General features: G+C 42.0%; 1 protein-coding gene across 1 annotated transcript in view; it reads right to left on the bottom strand.

Moving 5' to 3' along the window:
- Positions 1-26,458, bottom strand: part of lrp4 (low density lipoprotein receptor-related protein 4) — a 432,001-nt gene that overhangs the window by 26,082 nt on the left and 379,461 nt on the right. Inside the window, exons 26-34 of the mRNA XM_059975983.1 lie at positions 21,734-21,896; positions 21,161-21,386; positions 17,887-18,190; positions 14,696-14,914; positions 11,720-11,854; positions 11,210-11,318; positions 6,171-6,315; positions 4,712-4,825; positions 3,535-3,664 (exon numbers count right to left, since the gene is read on the bottom strand). Coding sequence (XP_059831966.1) covers positions 3,535-3,664; positions 4,712-4,825; positions 6,171-6,315; positions 11,210-11,318; positions 11,720-11,854; positions 14,696-14,914; positions 17,887-18,190; positions 21,161-21,386; positions 21,734-21,896 — 1,545 coding nt within the window. The remainder of the gene's footprint in view (positions 1-3,534; positions 3,665-4,711; positions 4,826-6,170; positions 6,316-11,209; positions 11,319-11,719; positions 11,855-14,695; positions 14,915-17,886; positions 18,191-21,160; positions 21,387-21,733; positions 21,897-26,458) is intronic.

The following is a 26,458-nucleotide window of genomic DNA, read 5'->3' as shown; positions in this document are numbered from 1 at the left end:
AACCTATGACCACTAAATCATCAAAGTAATATACAAGAGAAAATCTGCAGACGCTGGAAAACTGAGCAACACACATAAAATGCTGGAGGAACTCAGCAGGCCAGGCAGCATCTTGGAAAAGAGTACAGTCGATGTTTCGGGAATAACAAGCTGGCCAATCAGGGAGGAGAAGAAAGTTGTTCCCATAGAGGAACCGTCCAGCTGGGGCTGCTGTAGAGAATCAGTTGTTGAGTATTTTCAAGTGTTCCCCTCTGGTAACTCACCTAAATTTTTGGTGGTGCCATAGTAGTCTAGCTGTTAGTGCAATGCTATTACAGCTCAGGGCATTCCAGAGTTCAGACTTCAACTCTGATGCCACCTGCAAGAGGTCTGTACGTCCTGCCCATGGCATGCATGGGTTTTCCCTGGGTGCCCAGGTTTCCTCCCACAGCCCAAAGACATACCTGATAGGTTAATCGGTCATTGTAAAATGGCCAGTGATTAGGTTAGGGTTCATTGAGTTTGTCAGGGTTTGATAGGACAGCTGGTTCAAAGGGCCAGAAGGGCCTAATCTGCACTGTATCACTAAATAAATAATAAAGTATGCATCAACTGGAGTGTCCCAGATGTAACTACTCATCTAGAGTCACTCTATAGCATACATGCTCTAAACAAAGTCGATATGTACTAGAAACATACTTAATGTCCACGCCACAAACCCAACAGAAAACGGCCAATGGCTACTGCACTTAGTTTAACTTAGATCCCTTTCCTCAGTGTTGTGTTTCTTTATTGATGAGCAATGAGAAAATGCTGGCTTCAGTTTGAATGATGGCATTCAATTTGAAAAATCTGATTTAAATGTGACATCCCACTATAAAGGTCCAGGATTTCCTTTTTTGAAGAATATTATTAAATACATACACAGAAATATCTTTCAATGCATGTTTTCCAGCCATAAATGGTGTCAGTGTTATGATGCATATGACTCTAAAGCAATATTTCAGCAGATGATTTTGTAAAATAATCTTCGCTTTCCCCTTTGGCGTAAGAGTGGGTTGTCGGTATAATGCTGCTGGGAGAGCATTCTGCATTCACAGTGTATGACAAACATTCTACTACTCCAGCAGTTTATTGTCACGTTTGTTTATGACTGTTGGAGGGAGAATCAATTCTTCATCTGAGACACGGCATTTTCAACAGTTTTGCTGAAAATGACTTCTGGCCAATGATAGCAGCTGGTACTGGGAACCCTGTCTTTTGCTTTATGTTTAGCATCCCCACTATTAGTGCCTGTACATTAGTAACATAATGACTTACTTGTTCACATTGCTGTGCTACAAACAAATATTTATCTCAAAGGCAAATAAGATTGTAATTCCAATTAACTCGATGAAAAACTGAAACTCAACAGAAACTACAACACACACAAAATGCTGGTGGAATGCAGCAAGCCAGGCAGCATCTAAAGGAGAAGCACTGCCAACGTTTCGGACCGAGACCCTTCGTCAGGGTTTGGCCCGAAACGTCGACAGTGCTTCTCCTTATAGATGCTGCCTGGCCTGCTGTGTTCCACCAGCATTTTGTGTGTGCTGTTGTTTGAATTTCCAGCAACTGCAGATTTCCTCGTGTTCACTCAACAGAAACTAAATGCATTCCTAACCTGTTACTCACATGAAAGCTATTTGCTCTCCATTTCTCGCCAAACTCTGGAGGAAGCATAAAACCCAGAAAACACAGAATAGAGAACATCACAGCATAGTACAGGCCCTGCGGCCCACAATGATATGCTGATATTTTAATCTACTTCAAGATCAATCTAACCCTTTCCTCCTACGTAGCCCTCCAATTTTCAATCATCCATATGCTTATCTAAGAACTTCTTAAATGCCCCTCATGTGTCTGGCTCAATCACCCATCACTCTGCATGAAAACCTTTACTCTTGATGTCCCCCTTGCTTTAGCCATTGTCAGCCTGGGAAAAAGGCATTGTCAGTCACTTGATCTATGGCTCATCATTTTGTACGCCTTTTTCATGTTCTCTCTCATCTTCGTTTGCTCCAAAGAGAAAAGCCCTAGCTCGCTCAGCCTACCCTCATAAGACATGCTCTCTCATCCAAGCAACATTCTGGTAAGTCTTCTCTGCACCTTCTCTATCTAAAGCTGCCACATCCATCCTATGAGACAATCAGAAATGAACACAGTATTCCAAGTGTGATCTAACCAGGGTTTTATGGAGCTGCAACATTACTTCATGGCTCTTACACGTTAGCTCTTTTCCTTGAAAAGATTTCAGGAGCATTGGGCAGTCGCAAATATAATGGTCAAATTACTAGACATGAATAAAACATTCTGAGACGTGGGTAAAATGGAAATTACTGGAAATGTTCAGCCCTGCAGCATCTCTGGAGAGGGAAACAGAGTTAATCTTTCAGGCTGATGACCTTCCAACAGAGTTCCATCAGGTGGGATGGAAGATCATCAACCTTATCCACACGTTCCATTTTTCTCTCTCCACATATGCTGCCTGGCTCTGAGTGTACCCAGCACTATATAGTTTCATCTGTAGGTTTTTGCTTATTGACCTGAAGACTCAGGCTTGAATTCCATCATGCCTGATGAGGAATTAAATAAATTCGGAATGAAACGTGAATGTCGATAATGCCGATCATGAATCAAACTGGAGCAACAGAAAAACTAAAACAACACATACAAAATGCAGGAGGAGCTCGGCAGGACAGGCAGCATCTATGGAAAAGAGTAAACGGTTGACATTTCAAGCCAAGGGCGCAGAGCAAGGGTCATGGCCTGAAACGTTGACTATACTCTCTTCCATTGATGCTGCTTGGCCTGCTGAGTTCCGCCTGCATTTTGTGTGTGTTGCTTTGGATTTCCAGCATCCGCAGATTTTCTCGTGCTTGTGTTACAAAAACTAAGCTGATTCACAATTATTTCCCGAGAGGGAAATCTGGTATAACACAAGACTACAACCATGCAGATTCCCCTCCAAAATGGCTAGCAAGTCGTTCATTTCAGAAGTAATTAAACCACCAGAAATGTACTAAACTCAGTAATACACAGATAAAAAAAATCCAATGGCGGGGTGGGAAATCACAATGATGTAATTTGACTGCATTTTTTCCCTGTTACTGTACAGCAGACAGGGAAGGAATAAAAATGAAAATTAATCCATGACTTCCCGTTTTTACAATATATTCAGTTTTTACATCTGTATGGTTTTTATTGGGAGTTAGTGCATCATCTTGTTAACAGCTGAATAAATCTCACTATGCATGTACTCAATCTATTATTTTCTGTAGCTCTCTGGGGGAAAAGACAAAGCTGCTGAAGCCTCAAAAGCAGAGGCTGAATTATATTCATTCGTGGTCCTCTGATCCACCAATGGAAAGATAAGTATGTTTATTGATTCTGCTGAGATGTATTTTAAGAGAAGATAGATATTTATCCTTCAAATCCTGACTCATGTTTAACTGGGATGAAGTCAAAACCATTAGTGTTGTAGCTGGCGGCAAGGGCACCAATCTGCATACTTACTTTTCACTTGCGTTCTTAATGGAATGTGTGGGTTTCGCGGGGAAGGTGTCAGAAGCTTTGTGAGGGCCAACAGAATCAGGCTTCTCTTCAGAGCTGGTGGTCTCTGGAAACGGAGGCACATATCCAGGAACTGCAAGGAATTACATTTATTGATTACCTACGAATTAAGCATCTTGTTGAAAGTCCACAGGCTCATCTGTCAGATCAGGATTAGGACGTCTGCTCAACATTGCTCATTCCTACATAATGCGCCAATTTATTTGACAGAGGCGTCAAATATAAAAGTCTTTCTTTCCAAAATGAGAAATGCAGTAAACTTTAAGCAGAGGGCAAGGAATAAAATTTATTTAAACATATGCAACTGATAAGACCAGGGCAGTCTCAGATGATGCATTGTTATGCTGCTGCAATTTGTGAATGGGGAAAGGGGGCCAGCATCATCTGCCACTTCATTGCCAGAAAGCAACTGGTCACCTGATAAAATCTGGCGCAGGGCAGGTTCAGAAATTTTGGAAGGAGACTGAATTTAATGAAACAGCTAATTCGAGATTGGCAGGAGATGGACAGAAACCATAATTCAAAGAAAACTGATGCAGTTTGAAGATTACCATGGAGAGAAAAAATAACATCGATTGCACATCGTTGGATGTGGATGCAGCTGTGTAAGTGAGAGAATGAAAATTGAGTATCTCCCAGTGATTACCATGGAAATTAAACACACACAAATGAGAGGAAAATTATTTTTCAAATCTCATTCAACTCAATCTAACTGTTGCCAGAAAATAGCAAAATTCATGAAATCTCTTGGATCATTAACTGCACAAAGACATTGTATGTACACTAAATATGCAAGGTCCAAAATAAAGTAACCATGTGACATAGTGTCATTTTAGGATAGAACAGTCCATCTGAATTGGAACAAAATTTAGAAAGTCATTTTGCACAAACTCACTTATTTAAATGTAATATAAGAAAAGCACATTTGGATGCACATTACTTCTACTTGAAATATTGTCACTAATAGCAGAAATCTGTTATGTAGCTGGATGCTTATAATGCATCTTCATGAAATGGAATATTTGAAGATTATTTTGTTTCTCATTAAGCTGTTACCATAGCAGGTCATGTTTGAGCCATTGCCACTTTCTCAGCGTGCAGCCTTAGAATTTCTACTCACCCACTGAGCATGGCCGTCTATCTGGTTCATCTGGGCATTCACACACAAAGTCTGTTGTCCTGGCAAAGCAAAGATGTGTGCATCCTCCATTGTTGACGCCACATGAATTAGTACCTAAAATTAAATCCAAACACTTAAATGTTAAGTTCACAATTATTTCACAAAGTAATGTTCTCTCAGCAACATGTTTCGAGGATTCAATAAACAGAGTGGTGGGCAGAGGAGGAGTTGGATTTTGAATGTCAAACAACAGCAGCAGGGTGGAGCCCATGATGCAAAGCACCAGCCTGTGTGGCAACTGATGTCCATGAGGCCTGGGGCAGATATTGTCTTGGTATTCTTTCAAATCTTCAATGCAGTCATGATTCAATACAATCATGATTAGCACATTATAAAATACATTATTTTACAATTTCATTATTCGTGTTCTTCAACAGACATTAAATGATACTATATCTTTTATTTGTATAAATTTGAAATAAATTTGCAAAGGGAGAATGAATATGATTAGTATTAAACAGTAAAATATCTTGCTGTGTTATGATTTTTGCTCTGATTTTAATTCAAATGGTTTCATTTTGACAAAGCAATTGCATCATAGGCATTGCCCAGCTATTCATTACATGGAAATTGTTGAAATGGTTTCAGTGGTATAATATTGCTGTATTTGTGCTCTAGGCACTGACAGAACATAAATCCTGGATATATTTCCGAGTACAAACATGAGAAAGACAATACTGTTGTTTCTATTGCTATTTTAATAATACTTCATAATGTTTTTCACTAGGACAGTGCAGCAAGGGGTATAATATGGTAAAAATAAACATATGCAAAAGCTGTAGTCTGAGTAACAATAATTTGCAAATAAATGTCATGACAGTAGTAGTACAATTGCTTACTTACCATTAAAATGCACTGAGTATTATATAGTCGTTGTCTTTGTGTTTTGGGAACAGAATCACATTTAGGTTTTCATTTAAAAGCCCTTTGAACCACATATTACATGTTACAGCTGTCAGTTTCACAGGGACTGAATATTAATTATTACAATCATGATATCCAATATTGTTTTAAGCTAGGCATCTTTAAAATATTTTTTTCCCTTTTGTTCATGATTTTTATTTTAACTTCACTAACATTCCCTCCTTTATTTTTTCTTCGGCATTGCGCTTGATATTGAAGCAGTCCACCCTAACTTACATCTCCTTGTGCTATTAATTACAATGCTTCAATTCAATCCAAATCATTTAGGAGATAGCTTTACTTGCCTCATTCACTTATTTTGAAGATGCCCCCCCCCCCTCTCACTGTCAACTAGTGCTTTCAATAACTACCCATGCAAAGAATATAAAAATGCAATTGGACAGGGACAAGTCTAACCAACATCAGATGGCATTAGATTTTCTGCTACGGCAAGTTACAGACCAGGAGTTTTAAGTCCATTTCTTTCACCGTATACCTGTTTGCCTTTGCGGAGAGACTACAATGATGTCCATCAGTCCTTCTACATTAGCAAGGATGGTCTCCTTGTTCCGACCTGTGTACTTGTCCACACGTTGAACCGATTTGGTTTGCCAGTCAGTCCAGTAGATCCAGCGATCGTGCTAATTGCAAAAGCAACAACTTAGAACTTACAAATGATTTTACTTTGCACACTGAACAGTGCATGCAAATTAAAGTTGTGCAGCGTCCTTCCACAATTAGTTACTTCAAGTACAATTTAGGTTATTTGAGAAAATAAGACTTGTTGGGCAAAGTCAGGAGGAGTTAGGACTGAAAGTGCCTGTGCAGCTACACTCTCTGGGACATGCCCTCTTCTCATTGATGCCATCCAGGAGACAGTACAGGAGGGTGAAGGTGCACACTCTGTGTGTTAGGTACAGCTTCTTCTAACTCTGCCATCAGGTTTCTGTGGATTTCATGAACACCACCTCACAGTTATTCTTTGTACCAATTTTTAAAAAATTGTAACTTTGGGTAATATTTTAGACCTTGCATTGTGCTGCTGCCAGAAAACATCAAATTTCATAGCATATGTCTAAAGACATACCACTTAGGTTAAATGGTCATTGTAAATTGTCCTATTAGATTAGGGTTAGTATGGCTTCAAGGGCCAGAAGGGCTTAATCCACCACCAATCCACAGAAGGGCCTAAAAGTAATTAAAAATATATGATATTTAAGACAGCCAGTTTTTTTTTTCAAGAAGCAATTTTCATCGGTTGATATTTCATTTAATGTTCAGACTCATAGAGTCGTTCCATGAAAGGAGACTAAATTGCAGCCTTCTGTTCCATTGATATCTTTTGTTTGTCCACATGGTGGCACTCTTATATCTAAAGGTACAAAAATGGTTCTTGTATAAGAAATAAGTAACACAGGGAAACAGGAAGAGTCAACCACTCAAGTCTGCCCTGCCCAACCTTCAACTCCAGATCTGTGCCGGATACCCATAGCCATTTCCAGTTAGCTAGTCTCCACAGTGCTCTGGAGCAGAGTGTTTCAAAGATTCACCACTTTCTCTGAGAAGGCATCTTAAGTGTATTATTTCATTTTTAAATGACTGGACTCTCATCTTGAAGCTATGTTTCATTGTAGGAAGATTTTCCCAAGACGGTGCTGATGAAACACAGTGACGCTTTGCAGGCAGCTTAGAACACTTCTATAGATACCTCTAAACCCTCAATGCAATCAACTGCCTGTAATTTCCCTTCAAGTAACATACTTTTGAAACACCTTGACAAACTAGTGATTTTGCAATCATCTGAAGGACTCCGAGACTTAACTCTCAGGAATGCAGGTATATCACCTTTAACCAGAAAAAGATATGGAAGAGAGGGGAAGAGGAAGACACTACGCCAGACTAAAGCTCCAGAGTGTATCTTGTTGGCAAATGGAGAACATGACCAAGAATCCAAGGGCAAAATTGCTGTAATGGCAGGAAATGAGTGATTGCAGTGTCCTGTGCTTCGTGGAGACATTACTCACTTAAGATACACCAGATACGTCAGTAGGACTTGTTCCCCCAATCAGGAACATCAAATAATTAAGAGTTGACCAATCTCTTTACTAAGAGAGTTCTCCTCCATGATCCTGACCACAGTTTACCTATCGCCAAAGGCCCATGTTAAGCAGGCACTTGAGGTATTAAGTGAAGTGAAAAGCAAACAAGAAACAGCCAACTGTGGCCCTTTTAACTCATTGTCAGGATGTCAGTCAGGCTTGTTTGAAGAAATCTCTGTCCAATTATCATCAACATACAATCTGCAGCACCAGGTGGTAACATCAACCACTGCTACACTGCCACAAGAAATACCTACTGGTCCATCCCTAGAGGGCATTTTGGGAAACCTGACCATCTGACTGTCCTTCTCCTACCTCCGTACAGGCTCCAGAGAGAAGGACAACAAAGAGGTGGTCACTGGAGGCAGAGGAGCAACTATGGGCTTGCTTCAATTCAGTGGACTGGGATGCGTTTCTAGAGGATTTGAACAAATACAAATGACGCATTGATTGTGTGGATAATCAGAGGCTTTTTCCTAGAGCTGAAGTGGCTAACACAATAGGGCACAGCATTAAGGTGCCTAGCAGTAGGTACAAAGAAGATATCAGGGATAAGTTTTTGTATGCAGAGAGGTGGTGAGTGTGTGGAATGGGCTACTGGCGAGAGTGGTGGAGGCGGATACAACAGAGTCTTTTAAGAGACTCCTGGACAGGTACATGGAGCTTAGAAAAATAGAGGGCTATGGGCAACCCTAGGTAATTTCTAAAGTAAGTATATGTTCGGCACATCATTGTGGGCTGAAGGGCCTGTATTGTGCTGTAAGTTTTCTATGTTTCTAAATATGAACAATTGTCAGGGACTTCATAAGAAGTCATAGATGAGTGTGTCCCCACAAAATCATGATACCTTTCAATAAGATCGCCCCCTCATTCTTCTAAATTTCAAAGAATGTACACGCTAAACTAGTGGTCATCAACCTAGTCCAAGATCCCCTACCTCAGCCTCAGTGAAAGGCAAGATTGACTCCAAATCTATTAGTTACACACATGCGCTCCGGGGCAGAAAAGACCGGAAGTAAAACCTCGCAACTGGGAAGCAGAAATAACGTATAAACAGCAGGGGTCACCACCCTTTTATTTGCACTGCAGAACGGTTTAATATTGACAATATTCTTGCGGACCAGTCTACGGGGGGTGGCGGTGGATGCTAAACGCGACGGGAATACAGCGATATTCGAAGCAGGTTCTGCAATTTAACTGATGAGGCTCTCAGCTGCTCCCGTTTGCTCACGTTTTTTCCGCTGGAAAAGAACCCAACGGGTTTGTCTTTAAGTGTGGGGTGCTTGGACAGGGTGCCGAAGCAGTTTTGAGGGCTTTATTGCCTCATTAGACAGCCTCCGGGCCCGAGCTCCAGCCTCCCGCCTGCCGCCTTGACCAGGTGCATCTGTTCCTGTACTGGGGCCGCGGCGGTTGCAGTCCGGAGAGTGAGCGACCGACCAAGCGAGGAGTGCATTAGGAAGCGCGACCGCCCCCCCTCCCCCCCGTAGGATCTATCGGCCGACAAAAGTTTGTTTCAGTAGATTGCAGCGAGGTAGCTGCTCTGCTGCTTAGGAAACCCTGAGCCCGAATGAGGTCTGTGAATACTTTAGCACCGCGTTCCCCGCGAACATTCGGAGTGCTAAACAGGTTCAGAGGCAGCGCTGGTCTGTCCGCACTCCGGGCCAGTAGCATCGGCACTTCCCGCCGGCCGGTTACCGGAGGCCAATCAGTGAACCCTGGTGCGCTTGGGTAATGACCTGACGTGTATTCAAGTTCAACAGTGGGCGTGACGGAGAATGAGGAAAGGTGCAGCTGACTCATTGTTTCCTCTGGCCCAGTGGTTGGGGACCACTGAAGTACACTGTGTAGTGTGGGGGAGGGGGGGAGCTACACACATGCGCACTGGGCAGCAAGAACGGAACTAAAACCCCACAACCCGGAAACAGTCTCTCAACAGTATTTGTGTATTTATTTTTCTTCTTTTTCGGGATCTACTGGGGAAGTCCCCAAGATCGACTAGTCGATCGCAATTGATGGGTTGGCGACCACTATGCTAAACCCTCTTGACTGGAGAATTCTCTTCTCCCATAGTTAGCCTGGTTAAACACTTTTGGACTGCTTCCAATAATGGTAATTCTTGCTTAGGTAAGGAGACCAAATCTGTGGGACAAAAACCTTCCTTATTCTAGAATGCATTGTACTTCCTATCAATCTGGTACTCAAGAGTCAAAATGAATATACACTTCATTACCAAAAGTGCAGTACTGAGAAAACAAATTATTTTAATCTTTTGAAAAGAACGTACCGCATTAGAGATTTTACAGAAGTGTTTTAATTGGCATTATTTCTGGACTAACAAAACATCCAGTTGTCACTGTGGTTAGGTTGAGAGATCAGTTTCAATTTCTCCTGGAGCATGGAACAGTACCTGCCTTTGGGGACTTAGCTATGAATTCACAAGTTCTAGCAGGGTTTTCCAATTGCCAGGAATGTACAAGCAAACCAAGACTTTCAGCCATTCATTTAAAATCATGGGATTCATATTCATTGTTAAAATGTTCTAAAATAACTGCGTTATTCTGGATAAATCAACAGAATATAACTATTAAATTAATGATTATATATTGCTGATTATTACCTCTACCAATACATTACATATTTCAGCACGTTGATATAACTATTTCTAAAATCCCAAATATCTGACTGGCAGTACTTCATAATTAATCTGTGATGGCTTATCATTCAAACAAGGATGAGAATTCAAATTGCTGATAATATAAATGATTCAGATTTCAACTGACTAAACGCCTTCACTACAATGGCTGCACCAAAGACGTCACTCAGGCTTCCTGAGAACCATCTGAGGGCAATTAGGGATGGAAATCAGATGGGGGCTTTGCCAACCAGGCCCTTACAATGAAGACACGGACGGTGGTAAGTAGTCCCTGATGAACAGTTTGATCCTAGGTGGGAGTGGGCTGGGTCTGGGGTGGCAAATAGGTGAGGAAGAGACCGTGGAGCGGAGTGGCAGTAATTGAGCCACCCTAATCTCTGTAGTGCATTAGTGTAAACTGGGCTATTACATTACCAGTCACTCCTTTTAATGAGTCCTGCGGATACCTATCCCCAGCTTGAAGACATCTCATGGTTTTACACTATAATGTTAATGTCCCATACTGATGTCAAATGGGAAAAAGAACTTTCTTTTCAAATACAAAGGTCCACACAGGAGGGCACTGCTGGCAACCCCCCCCCCCCCCCCGATGATTATAATGGACATTAGCAATGGCAATGTTATCGACATGAAAGACAGCTGGTTTGACACTCTGCATGAAAGGTACCTTACTTGCCACCTGCACTTCCTACAGTACATCGATACAACAGTCATAGTGTGTATATATTCTGTCATCCTCAGCATCACTATTTAAACTTTCATACAGAATAAAGTATTTCTTACCTGAGTTAAGGCAAAGGGGTGCGTGACTTGTCCGATCAGAACTTGCCGAAGTTTCCCATTTAAATCACAACTTTCTATTCTATCTAAGTGAGCATCCACCCAGTAGATCCTGCCAGGAATAACAGTTCTGATCAAATTTATGTCCATAATCAGGAAGGAAGTGACCTCCTATGTAATCCCAAATTTAACATCAATGAGATATTACACCAGCAACACAGCTCCAGCACGAAAGTTATTCAATAAGACTATTCACGTCACACTGCATTATCTTCAGGATAATTTTATGCAAAAGAGGAATTCAAGGACCATCATATCGTGCTAATTACTTCCCACACTGAATGGCTCAGGGAAATCTTAACTGGCTGCTAGAGTAGACGACTGGCAAAGAGCCAGGGTTGAATAAAGCATTGTTTCATAACCTAAACCAGCTAATTAAGTTTCTGCTCTCTCCAGCCCATTTACCATCAATCTTCCAAAGGCCCATTCAAACCGTGGTTTCACTCGGCTCACCTTCTTGTGTCATAATCCAAGGTTAGACCATTAGGCCAACCCAAATCTGTGTTGATTAGGACTTTGCGGTCTGTTCCATCCAGCTGTGCACGCTCTATTTTGGCAAGATTTCCCCAGTCTGTCCAGAAGAGATACCTCAAAGAGCATCAGAATAATATTTACATTTTTATATTGGATTGACTCATTTCACAGGAACATTTAATTCCACAGTCACAGGCTCAGCAAACAGATGCATTATCACAAGAAACATGACTTTGTGTTTCATTCAATAATGTCATATATTTCTTAGGAAGATACACACTGCCAAGAATATCTACAGTTCATGTCTCTTATTGATCCATTAAAACAAATAGTAAGATTAATTCTGCATTTTAGCATTAACCATAGCTGCCTTACCCTTTCAAATATTGGAAAATAATCTCAAAACTAAACTCAGCCCAAGACGTTTTGCATAGTACTGTAGATCTCAATGTGGAGCGGAGAGCGAGTGTGTAAATGTGGCAGGAGCAATGGATGCTAGGAATGGTGAGGGTGGAGTGCTGCAGGGCTGGTGTAGGATGGATGGTAGAGAAGGAGTGCCAATGACATGGCATGGTGCAATCACACCCAGCCCCGAGACACCAAACAATGTCCTTTGATGACAAACGATTGGTTTAGAAATCATTACAAAATGCCTCTCTACTGCTTCCTGCTCCCCTACCCTCTCCCCTCCCCTTTTCCCAACCATGATGCCCCTCTCCCTGCCTCCTTCCCACTCTCAGGCCACAATAGAGGCCGATGTCAAGAATCAGTTTTAGCATCACTCACATGTCATGAAATTTGTTGTTTTGCTTTTGCAGTAGTGCTATACGTAAAATTACCATAGTACTGTGCAAAAGTCTTAGGCACTCTAGCTATATATAGGTATGTGCCTAAGACTTTTACACAGTACTGTCTGTCCTTACTTTGAAGCTGGCATTGGAGCATCTCGGGGACGGTCTCTGGATCTTCCAACATTGTTTATGATTGTTTCTCTTTCAAATATAATTAGTCCTGGCCTAATCCCTTACAAAGGAGGCACAATAATTTGCAAATGCTGGAAATCTGGAGCAACTCACAAGAGCGCTAGAGGAACTGGGTGGGTCAGGTGGCACTGATGACAGAAAATGGACATTCCACCCTTCATCAGGTCTGGAATGATAAAAGGAGGTAGCCAATATAAAAAGTTGGAGGGAAAGGGTGGAGCAAGGGTTGACATGAATATAAGTGGTTCCAGCCGAGGTGGGGAGATAGTCATTTGAAGGTGTGATGAGAGTGATGCGAGAAGCTGGGAGGTGATACGTGGAGAAAGATGATGGAATCTGATAGGGAAGGATGGTGGAAGCTGGAGGGGAGGGGAACCAGTGGGAGGAGTATGTGGGTGATGAGCAGGTGGAGAAGGTGAGGAAGAGAGAGATAGGGTAATAGGGGTGAGTAGGATCAGAAAAGTGAGACCTTTAGTATCACTAGATGGTGGCCAATCATTTAACTCAACTCCACATTTTACCCACCGGGATCTTCCTGTGGCCAGCCACTGTAATTCTACCTCCCATTGGCACAACATGTCTGTCCATGGCTGCCTTCACTGCCAAGTTGAGGCTACATGCAATTGGAAGAACAACACCTCATATTCCACCTTGGGAGTCTCCATGCTGATGGCATGAATATCACTTTCTCTAATTTACAGAAAACACTCTAACTGGCATTTTTTTCCTGGTTGCACTGACTATCTCTTTCTCTTCCCCCATGCTCTCCCGTCACCCATCACCCACACATACCTCCTTCCAATGTCCTCTTATCAGATTCCATCTTCTTCAGACTTTTGTCACTTCCAACTATCACCCTGCTTGCATCATTCCCACTGTCCTCCGACCTTCCCATGCTTATCATCGCCTTCCCCTGGATCCACCTCTCATCTGCCTGCTCTTGCCCCCCCCCCCCACTTCCCCCCACCTTTCTACATTGGATAGCTTCTCTCTTTCATTCCAGTCATGAAGAAAGGTCCTGACTTAACATTGACTCTCCATTTAACCCCATCGATAATCCTTTGCTAAATTTGAGTCAAGTCAAACGCTTCTACATCTGTTTTAGTCTAAGTCCAATGTCTGTCACCTTAGGTGTTACTGGGATGGAGACAAACAGGAGGATTGATTGGTAAATCGACACATTCAGAACGAAGTAGAGGTACTTTATACCTCCTCAACAGTGATTTCCACTCAGTGGCCACATTATTAGATTCAGGAGTGTACTGAGTGTACCACAGGAATGGAAACTGGTGTGGTCGTCTGCTGCTGTAGTCTATCTGCTTCAAGGTTCAACGTGCTGTGCATTCAGAGATGCTTTTCTGCACCCCGCTATTGTAATGTGTGGTTATTTGAGCTATCGTCACCCTTCTTGAGAGCTTGAAATAGTCTGGCCAATCTCCTCCAACCTTGCTCATTAACAAGACATTTTTGCCCACAAAACTTCTGCTTACTGAATGTTATTTTTTAATTTTTCGCACGATTCTCTTTAAACTCTAGAGACCCTATTGTGTATGAAAACCCCAGAGATCAGCAGTTTCTGAGGCATTCAAACCACCCCAACTGGCCATAACCATCATTCCGTGGTCAAAGACAGTTAGATCACATTTCCTCACCATTCTGAAGTTTGGTCTGAACAACAACTGAAACTCTTTACCACATTTACATGCATTGAGTTGCTGTCACGTGATTGGCTGATTATATATTTGCAATAACGAGGTGTACCTAGTAATATGGCCACTGGGTATACAATGCAAACACTTCCAGAAATGGCTTGTGCTCAGTATATTCTTCATTTAAGAGTACCTTGACAGTTATTGTCTATCAGAAGGTTGACAGCTGTAATTTCAGAATGGAAATATGGAACATGACATAACATTCCAATTAAGAGCTGGTACATCAATGGATCCCCATTCTCTGAAAAAGATGAGCTTACCCTTTCCTGGGAAATACAGCAATTGCCCTCGGCTCATCCAGACTGTTGTTGATTAGCACCTTGCGACAGGTTCCATCGAGCCAAGACACTTCAATGGTGTTTCTGCCCGTGTCTGTCCAATACAGGTTCCTTGCTACCCAGTCAATGGCCAAGCCATCAGTTGTTTTTAGACCCTGGCTAATCACAGTCTCCATGCCACTGCCATTGAGGTTTGCACTTCTGTGAAATAAAAAAAGCAGAGTTTATAAAGACGAGTATTTAAAAAGTGTAAATTGAAATACTTCAAATGGGATAATTAATTTGCAAATAAATAGTCAGAGGGACTTACAGGACTCCAGCTCCTCCAGTCATTATCAATAACACATAGCATGAAAAAGGGTAAACAATATATCACACAAGTGCTTGAGCCTACTGTATCATTCAGTAAGATAGGACCAGATCTCGTCTTTGCCCTGCCTCCACTTTCCTGCTTCTTCCCAGTAATCCTCAGCTACATATTGATCAATTCTTGATATTAAGTGTTTAGCAAGATGCAAAAAATATATAAATAGATAAGAAATATGAAGAGGAGATTCACCAGGATGAGGCGTGGATTTCAGGTCTTTGGTAATGGACTTTAGTTTATCGGATAGATTGGGCTCGTTTTCCCTGGAGCAAAGAAGGGGCGACCTTCTATAGGAAAGTAAAACCATGACAGCCAGATAGTATGAATCCTTTCTCTAATATTGGGAGGCCACAGGTTTAAGGTGAGAGGAAATAAAAAGGGGATCTAATGGGGTAAGATTTATTACACGGAGAGTTGCTGATATCCAGACGATGCAAGCAGAGAAGGTGACACTATCACATACAACTGCTAATTTCCGAGATTACTAGACATGGTAGAAGGGTACAGGGTTAAACGTGCATAAATGAGAACACTGAAGATGGGATTAAAGGTCAGTGTAAATGTGGCAGGACGAAAGTCCTGAGTCAATGCTGTATAACTCCATGACTGTGTGGTTATTTAAACATACCTAAGATGTAATTACATAAATAATCTTGAAGTCCACTGCAATGTTTTTTTAAAGCCAGGTGTTGGGATATAATTAAAGGTCAAGGATATTGGCTGCTTCTCAATATTTCCCTTTCTCTGGAAAGTGGTGGTGCTGCTGACTTATTACAACATAGTGTTGCAATTAATATCGCTGCTTGATGGATAATAACAACTAAAATTGTCATTTCCATTAATAAATAGAAGTTTTTGAAGACAATATTTAATTCTCATTGTCAAACTACTTGCATCCAATTCACTCACATCACCTTGCAAGCATTTTAATACTTGATCTATTACTGGAATGCCTCTCTCTCTTATGGTCAATTTTCTGTCACGACTCCTTGCTACCAGAGTTTACAAGAGTGATTGGCACCTTTGAGTGACCTAATTGTACATGGAAATCTCAATTCTGAGCACAGCTGTCAAGTGGCAACTCTGACGTCCTGACAGCCATACATGAATTCTGTAAAAGAGCAGAGGCCGTTCTTCCTGCCACATTAGTGCAAGTTCTCTGAGTGTGCCGGGGAAGGTGGGGGTGGTTTCCTGGCTCTCAGCCTCATCAGGACTACATAGGAAATAAAAGGCCCCCACTTCCTTATTCTGGCTTCTTCCCCCCACCCTCCCCCCCACCCTTCCATTCCGGTCCTGATAAAGGACCTTGGCTGAAATGTTGACTATTTATTCCTCTCCACTGATGCTGGGCTTGCTGTGTTCCTCCAGGCATTTTGCATACACTGCTCTGGATTGCCAGAATCTGCAGAATTCCGTGTTTAGGAAAAACAAGTCGGTTTAAATTGATCAAGAATCCTTGTAGGATTCTCAGTCAATTTCTTTTTGTTAATTTTTATGCAAGGAAAACAGGATTTATGTTGTGTTGAAGCTCGTATGCTCAAAATAAAGAATAGTGCCCTTTATTGCTTTGAATGGAACGTCCATATTTTCTACTTCAGTTGTTACCAGAAGCGAGAATACTATCTGCCTTCCCCTTTTACTGCCTCCCTAAGCTGAAGTCATATGAAGATCAATCCTCAGATCGGAACAGATCTACCAGACAGCTATTCACAGATAAAGCTCATGAAATGCATACTGTACTCACACAATGAGATGCCACAGCAATGCAATTGGACAACCTTTAATTCTGTGAGTATTACTTCCCATGAAACTTCCATGAAGTTTCTAGAACTCTTATCACTGAGCACAAGTTGTACATCTCGAGTTATTTTACAGTTGCTCTGACCATTGGTATAGGATTCTGAGTAGCAGACAACCTCAACCAAAGCAATTCAACAACCATGTTCACGTGGGATTCAAAGAATCCAGAATAAAAATCAGAAAAATGGCGAGTTACTCAGCAATTTGGGTAACAACTATGAAAACAGAAATGGGATTAATGCTTCAGATCAATAACCTCTCATCAGATTTCTGATGAAATGTCAGTAGCCTAAAACACTAATGATTTGTCTCTTCAAGGATGCTGCCTGACCTGTACACGATTTCCACCTTCAAATGATCAGTTTTCAGGATCTCCATTTTACCGCGTTGAATGAATTTAGTACATGTCAAATTGTTTTTCCTTTTTGTGGGGCAAGCTTCCTGCTTCAGTTCCCAAGAACTTCCTCAGAAAAATCATGGATTTTTCATGGTAACAAGAAAGCATCTGTCAGATAGGTATCTCCAGATCTCCTTTCACAGACCATTTTTCCCAAACCATTTTACAGAAAGAGGAATAATAGCCATGGATGTAATGCCAACAGCATTTTGCAAGCTCTCATGGTATTAAAGATCAGATAATCTGCTTTAGAAAGTTTAATTCAGGGATATTGTTCAGGAAACCAAGAATAACTTCCCTGTTCCTTCAAAATAAAGCATGGGATCTTTGATCCCAGTCTGAGAGAACAGCTCATGATTCAACCTTACATTTGATGTAGCTCTCTTCACCACTGCCTGGAGTGTGGATTGAGGCATAACTTTCTGATCCAGGGCATGTCCACTTCAAATGAGCATCAGTTGGCACAATACTTCCCATCTTCCCATTCATTTTTATTCACGTTTACGAATCATGGGTCCAGATGTCAGCAAATAGTCATTCACCAGTCGTTTATGAACAGTTTATCAGATGACAAAATACTTGGCTAGTTAGACAATGCGGTGCACTTACCTGATGACATCCAGGAAGACATCTGTGTAATACACCTTCATTTCCACGCTGTCATAATCCAGAGAAATGACGTTATGCAGTTCAGGAACGGGAACGTATACATCGGTGTAGTCGGTTGTATCCAGAGAGATCCTCCGGATACTGCCACGGCTGGAGAAGAGCAGATAGGTCTCAGGGGCATTGTCGCAAGTTCTGCCGTCAGCCTTCATTTTGATTCCTGTTGGACATGCGCAGGTGATACCACCAGGACGAGGGAGGCAGAGGTGACTGCAGCCTCCATTCCTGACGCTACACTTGTTAAAACCTGCAGAGAAAACAAAAACTCTTTCAAAAATATTTGAAGGACAAAGTGAAATCTCTGAAACAGGATGCAGGAAGAACTTCTGAGTGCAGTTTTATAATATAAAGTAGGAATATGTTTAAGATAAACCAATTCGAGCATTCAATATGCTCTTCTAAAGTAACTCAATTTGAGGCAATGAATAATTCAAAATAAATTACACTATTCAAAAATAAACACAGCTCTGCCATTTTAATCTTCAGTGGTTAAATTACACCTTTGGGATAATTCAATCATTTCGAATAAAAGATGTCAAATCCTTCAAACTTGCCACTAACAATTGCTGTTTCTCTAAATGAAGCTCTTATTCTGTTCAGAGAAGCCTTTCACAGACTCTGTCTGCCTGACATGCTCGCACAAAAAACAAATCACCCAGCAGTAGATCAATGAGTACTAGAACTAGGGGACATAGCCTCAGGATTTGGGGGAGTAGATTTAGGACGGAGACCAAGAGATACTGCTTTTCTCAGAAACTGGTAGATCTGTGTAACTCTCTGCCCAATAAAGCAATGGAGGCTACCTCAGTAAATATATTTAAAACAAGGCTAGATAGATTTTTGCGTAGTGGAATTATGGGTTATGGGGAAAAGGCAAGTAGGAAAAGGAGGTGAGTCCATGGCCAGATCAGCCATGATCTTATTGAATGGCAGAGCAGGCTTGAAGGGCCAGATGGCCTACTCCTGCCCCTATTTCTCATGTCCTTATATTCTGAGCTTTACTGCTGCTGGGAGAGGGGGAGGGGTGAAGTAGAGACCTGGGAAGTCAATTGGTGAAAGAGATACAGGGGTGGAGAAGGGGTAATCAGAAAGGAGAAGACAGAAGGCCATGAAAGGAAGAGAAGGGGGAGGAGCACCAGAAGGAGGTGACAGCCAGGTAAGGAGATAAGGTGAGAGGGAAATGGGAATGGGAAATTGTGAAGGGGGAAATGGGAAATGGTGAATGGGGATGGGAAATGGTGAAGGGGAAATGGGAAATGGGAAATGGTGAAGGTGGGGGGGAGGAAGGAGGAGCAATTACCAAAAGTTCAAGAAATCTATGTTCATGCCAAGAGTTTGGAGGCTGCCCAGATGTGAATTTCCACTCCTGCCCATAGGAACTCAAGAGATTGGAGTGTAAGTAGGCCAAATGACTCCCTGAGCCTGCTCTGCCATAATGAATAATCGGACCTTGACATCTTTACTGCCCGTTCCCTGTATCTTTTGACTCTCCTATAAACAAGCTGCCCAACTTGATAGTGGAGTTTACAGCAACTTGGGTCCACTACACCTTGCTTAACGGCATAAAGCATTGGGAACCCCTGGTTTAGAGGGAGATAGGCCAAGCACAGGAAAACGAGACCAGCTTAAATAGGCATGCATTGGGCCTGTTTCTGTGCTGCATGGCTTTGAGACGAGAGGAGGCGACAAGGGAAGTCAAAGGGAGCTTAAAAACTAAAGAGAGGACATACACTATGGCAAAAATTTGTGAGAAGTTAGAGGATTGTGAAGCTCCTGAAAAATAACAGAAGGCAACTAAAAAAAACATAAGGAGAAAAATGCTGAACTATTAACGTAAGCTAGCTGAAAATATCAAAGAGGATACTAGAAGTTTTTTTCAGATATATATAGAGTAAAAGAAAGGTGAGAGTGAAAATTGGACCACTGGAGATGTAGTAACGGGGGTCAAAGAAATGCAGATGTACAGTACTTAGAAGTCTTCACATCAAGTCTGCATCAGTCTTCCCTGTGGAAGACACCAGCAATATGCCAGAAATTTGAGTGTGTCGGAGGCAGAAGTGAATGTCTTGTAGTTGCTATTACCAAGGAGAAGGAACTTAGACGGCTGAAAGGTCTGAAGATAGATAAGTTACCTGGATCAGGCGTACTACTCCCTGGGGTTCTGAAAGCTGAAGAGATAGTGGAGGCATTAGTATTTATCTTCTAGAATCACTGGATTCTGGAATAGTTCCAGAGGACAGGAATATTGCAAATGTCACTCCACTCTTTAACAAGGGAGAAATGCAGAAGAAAGGAAATTATGGGACAGTTAGCCTGACTTCAGTGGTTGGGAAGATGTTGGAGTCTAGTATTAACCCAGAGTTTCTGGGGAACTTGGAGGCACATGGTTAAGTTAGGCCACAGTTAGCATAGTTTCCTTAAGGGGAAATCTTGTTGATGAATTAGTTGGAACTCTTTGAGGATCTTGAGACAAAGGAGAGTTGGTGGAAATTGTTAACTTGGTTTTCATAAGGCCTTGATAAAGTGCTGCATATGAAGTTGTTTAACAAGATAAGAACCCATGGTAGCACAGTAAAGATACCAGCATGGATAGAAGATTGCTTATTGACAAGAGGCAAAGAGTCGGATTAAAGGGGCCTTATTCTGGTTGGCTGCTTGTGACAAGTGGTGTTCTGCAGGGGTCAGTACTGGGAACACTTCTTTTAATGTTATATATCCTATAGCGTGGGAGTCTAGAACCAGAGGACACGGCCTCAGAATAGAGGGATGTCCATTTCCAACAGAGATGCGACGGAATTTCTTTAGCCAGAGAGTTATTTTGTGGAATTCATTGCCATGGACAGCTGTGGAGGCCAAGTCATTGAATATGTTTAAAGCAGAGGTTTAGGTTCTTGGTTAGTCATAGCGTCAAAGTTCATGGGGAGTAGGCAAAAGAATGGGGTTGAGAGGGTTAATAAATCAATCATGATGGAATTGTGGAGCAGACTTGATGGACTGCATGGCCTAATTCTGCTCGAATGTCTTATGGTCCTTAATATATTCAATGACTCAGTCTCCACAAGCGTCAGGGTTGAAGAATTCCAAAGACTCACAACGATGCCTCCTCATCTTGGTCTGAAACAGATGATTCCTCCTTCTGGAACTATGGCCCCTAGAGCTAGATCTCCCACGAGGGAAATATCCTCTCAGCAGCATCATGGTACAAGCCAGAACATACCGACAGGCTGAACACGGTCAACCGCTTGAATGTCCATTAGCCCTGGCAAGTTGCCCCGCACTGTGATCATGTTGCCGCCTGTGTCCTTGTCAGCTCGTTGGATGCTTCGAGTCTGCCAATCTGTCCAATAAATGTGATGGCCAAGCAGAGTCAGGCCATAAGGATGCTGGACAGGTGTGACCAGAGTTCGGCGATTAGCACCATTCAGGTCTGCTGCTTCGATACGCTAAGGAACATGATTAAAATAATCACAAGTTATTGGTCTTCTTATATTCTTTAAACAAACAAAGGCTAAACACAAGAACCACTGGACATAGTCCTGTCTTGTGGTCAGAATTCTAAGCTAAATCAATCTTCTGGGGAAAGGTTAATACCCATCTTTTAACAATCTCCTATTTTCATACCACAGTTTTGGCAGAAACATAACCTTTGAAATTCACAAAACACGATCTACCAATTGAGGAAAAATATTGAGTATAACGGGAGATCTAATTTTAAGAAATATCACATCTGGTACATCAAAATAGCACATCATTGTCCAACTATATTCTCAGACAGAACAAATGTGTGTACCTCAGTGTGCGCATCAGCCCAAAGAAGTCTAGACCCCACTTTGTCAATTGCCAGACCATTAGGCCAGCCCAGGTTACTATTGATGAGAATCATTCTGTCTGATCCATCCATTGCAGCACGTTCCAACTTGGCATGTTCTCCCCAGTCGGTCCAATACATGTATCTAGGAATAAATAACGTCAATACAAGCATTAGAATAAGGCAATGATATTTTTCTCATCTTAAAAAAGCACATTTTGAAAAATTTACCCTTTGACTAGCAACAATGTTAACACCAGAGGACAGCGAGGCAGTGTTCCTAACATTACTGATAAATTAGCAGCCAACAATAACTTAATGCAAATTAAAATAGGAAAGAACATACCGATTTGAAAAACTGATTTCTGGTTTTTTATTCATTTGCAGGGAATGCCTAAGTACTTTACAGAGATTGATATTGTTGTTCTCTTTAGTTTAGTGATACCACTTTTTAGTTTGAGCCAAAGATTATTGCTTCAAATACAAATATACTTCCCTTGATAAAATTCTATGCTAATCCCACATGTAATCAGTAGCAATGTCAATTTTGAAATCCCCAAAGTGAAGAAATACCCATTTGGAGAAAATATTGAAAATCATAATGGATATAATTTCAAGAAATGTCACAGTTCCACCTGTACATCAATTTCTAAATACTCTAGCACAAAATAATAGTGTGAACTTCAGTATACACATCTGCCCAGAGGAGCCAGGAACCCATTTTGTCATGGCCAAGCCATTAAGCCAGCCTGTGTTAATACTGATCAGTGCCACTTGAGCTACCCAGACCAGGTCTTGAGCATGTAAGTCAGTTAGTATCCTGGTGCAGCATTAACACAGTGCTAGACTATCAGATGTGTTGTCTTTCAGATGAGGTCATAAGCTGAGCTACCTTATGATCTCTCAGATGGACGTAAAAGATATTCCAGAGTTCCTGGCCAAATTAACCTATCAAAGGTCCGATAACTATTCGTGGACCTTGCTGTACACACATTAGCAGACATGCCTCCCTACACCACACTTCCAAAGTATGTAATCAGCTGCATGATGATCTGGGGTTCATTATTGATACGAATTTGCCTTTTAGCATGTTTGTGAAACCCACAATGTTGCCTTACGTAAAGGCAACAGAACGCTCCAAACGATTCTGGATTGGCTGCCCAGTTTCTACCTTTAAATTTAAAGCAAACCAAAAGCTCTGGCTCCCTGTCTGACACTTAGATCCTGTTCAGTCATTCCTCATGGCCCAACCTCCCCCAGCCAAGCAAAAGCTTGACTTTAAAAATTCCTACCCACTGGCCGTCACCATCCAAATGCATCAAACTCTGCAAAATAACTATGCTTTCCAAATTTATTTTCTTGGGAAATCCTGATTTTACTCTACCTTTACCAGCCTTGGCTTCGATGTTAAGGACATACAACAAATACAACACAAAATTCCCTCTCCATTTCCATTGTCTTTCTTGCAAGACTTGTTAAAATCCCTTTCCTCATCTGCCTCTTGTGACTCATTGTCAAATTCCAAAAACACAAGAGATTCTGCAGATGCCGGAAGTCCAGAGTAACACACACAAAACACTGGAGGAACTCAGCAGGTCAGGCAGCGTTGATGGAAATTATTAACAATTGACATTTCGGGCTGAGACCCTTCATCAGGACTGCAAAAGAAGGGGGAAGAAGCCAGAAAAAGAAGTTTGGAGGGGAGGAAGGAATGCATCAAGAGAAGATGATAGGTGAAACCAGGTGAGTGGAGGAGGCAGGATTAAAGTAAGAAGCTGGGAGGTGATAGGCGATGCACCATCAATAACTCTCGGAGACGGGAGGCGAACGATAGGCTTTTATTAGCTGCAAGAGACCACCACACAATATCCTGGAGACTGAGGGAGGAGCAGTGCCTCCAACCACCTTTATACAGGGGTCTGTGGGAGGAGCCACAGGAGCAGTCAGCAGAGGGGTGTGTCCAGACAGGTATATGTAGTTCACCACAATAGGTCGAAAGGGTAAGTGACTGCAGAAGAAAGAATCTGATAGGAGAATTGATCATTGGAGAAAGGGAAAGAGGGGAGGCACCAGGAGAGGCAATAAGCAAATGAGGAGAAGAGAAGAGGTAAGAGGGAACCAGAATGGGGAATGGAAGAAGAGGGAAGAGGAAACATGTCTGAATGGGAATGGGGATTGGAATTAAAATGATTGGCCACTGAAAAATCCTGCTTTGTGCAGATGGAGCAAAGGTGCTCAACAAAGTGGTCAAGGTGGAGGGAGCAATCGCTGCACAAAGCAGAGAGTGGGGAGAAGGTAGAGATTCTCCACAACTTGCAGCACATTCCACGGACATCTTTCTCCGCAACTTCCACCATATACAATGGGATCCCATCACCTAACACTTCTTTACGTCCTCCACTCCCACTCTCTGCTTTTTGCAGGGATTGCTCCCTCTGATCCCCTTGTCCCTCCCCACTAATTTTATCCCTGTAAGCAGATGTGCTACACCTACCCATTCCCCTCCTCCCTAACCTTCGATTAGGGTCCCAAAATGTTCTTCCAGTTAAGGCAACCCATGAGTTTGTCGGGGTTGTCTAGGTATCCAGTGTTCCCAATGCAGCCTCCTCTACATTGAGGAGATCCGGCGTAGATTGAGGGCCCGCTCTGTCGAGCATCTTTGCTTCATTCACAAAAACCAGGATTTCCTTGTGGCAGACATTTTAATTCCGATCCCCATTCCCATTCTAAAATGTCAGTTCATCATCTCCTCTACTGCCACAATGAGACCACTCTTAGGCTGGAGGAGCAACACTTCATATTCCATCTGGTTAGCCTCCAACCTGATGGCATGAATATCGATTTCTCTAACTTCTGGTAATTATTTCCTCTCCATCTTCCCTCTTCTTCTATTTCCTACTCTGGATCCCCTCTTACCTCTTCTCTTTGCCTAATTTGTCCATCACCATCTCCTGCTGCCCCTCCTCTTTCCCTTTCTTCCTTGTTTCACTCTCCTATCAGATTCCTTCTTCTCTGGCCCTTTACCTTTTTCACCTATCACCTCCCAGTTTCGTACTTCATGCCTGTCCTCCACCCAACCTGGCTTCACCTTTCACCTTCTAGCTTGTACTCCTTCCCTCCCCCATTTTCTTATTCTGGCTTCCTCCCCTTTCCTTTCCAGTGCTGTTGAAGGGGTTCGAACCAAAACTTTGAATGTTTATTAACTTCAATAGATACTGCCTGACCTCCACAATTTTGAATGTGTTACTCTTGTCAAAGTCCATGCTCTCAAAGCCATCTTGTTTTTTACTGATACTTAGACAAATTTAGAACAATTGAAATTAATTGTAGAACAAATAAACTGTTTAAAATAGTATCTTTTGGAAAAAAATATTATTACTCATTAATTTAGTATATCAATATGCAGTTAAGTAAACTAAAATGTCACCATCTTGTCACCATCTAGCATTTTAGTCCAAGTTGAGGCTCAATGTCATGGTTGGTATACAGCTGAAGGACCAGATAAAGTATGTATCTGGTTCCACAGCCAGCAGGAAGTTCCCTATAGCTAGCTGTGAACCACATCTTTCCCATTTCCACTATGTTGTTTATAAGCATATCTGATAGAAGACAGTGATTCCATTCACTGAAATGGTATTCAACAGGAGGCAAGTCTTCCAAACGAAGACCCTACAGTAGCTATTTTGCTTGAGGAGACTCTGTATGTTACCAAAGACTCTAGCAATTTTCTGCAGAGGAACAATGGAGAGCATTCTGACTAGTAGCATTACTGTCTAGTGTGGAGGGGCCAATGGACAGGATTGGAAAAAAAAATGGCAAAAGGTTGTAAAATCAGCCAGCTCCATCATGTCACTAGCCACCCCAGGACTAAGGACATCTTTAAAAGGAGATGCCTCAAAAAGCGGCATCCATCATTGAGGTTCCGCATCACCGTGCTCTCTTCTTATTACTACCATCAATGAGGAGGTACAGCAGCCTGAAGACATGCACTCAATGTTTCTTCCCCTCCACCATCAGATTTTGGGACAGTCCATGAACCCATGAATATTACCTTTTTATTTTTGCACTACTTATACATTGTAATTTGCAGTAATTTTTAATTTATCGCACTGTACTGCTAGGGTATCAGGGTGGAGATATGTCTCGACCACAGGAGGTTTCAGGCATTTGTTCCCCTCCGCTTGCCAGCAGGTCACCCATGAGCAAAGTGTGGCACCTCCTTGGCACTCGATCAAGGTCACATGAAGCTTTGGGAGCAGGTGGTAGATGGTTGTAGGAGCAGTTGATTCCAGGACTGAATGAATGACTTGTCATATGAAGAGATTTTGATGGCTCTGGGCCTGCATCTACTGGAATTCAGAAGAATGAAGGGTGACTTCGTTGAAATCTATTGAATGGCAAAAGGCCACACAGTGAGTGTGGAGATGATGTTTCCTGTGGCTGGAGAGTCTAAGACCGGAGGACACATCCTCAGAATAAAGGGGTGTCCTTTTAGAAGAGAGATGAGAAGGAATTTCGTTAGCCATAAAGTGGTGAATCTGTGGAATTATTTGCCACAGGTAGCTGTCGAGGCCAAGTCTTTAAGCATATTTAAGTCAGAGGTTGATAGATTCTTGAATGGTCAGGGCATGAAGGGATACAGTGAGAAGGCTGGAGATTGGGGTGAGAGGGAAATGGATCAACCAGGATGAAATGGCGGAGCAGACC

Source organism: Hypanus sabinus, chromosome 7, assembly GCF_030144855.1.
Source record: "Hypanus sabinus isolate sHypSab1 chromosome 7, sHypSab1.hap1, whole genome shotgun sequence".
NCBI lineage: Eukaryota > Metazoa > Chordata > Chondrichthyes > Myliobatiformes > Dasyatidae > Hypanus > Hypanus sabinus.
The sequence above is the reverse complement of the archived record's forward strand: the minus strand, read 5'-3'. Positions and strand labels throughout refer to the sequence as shown.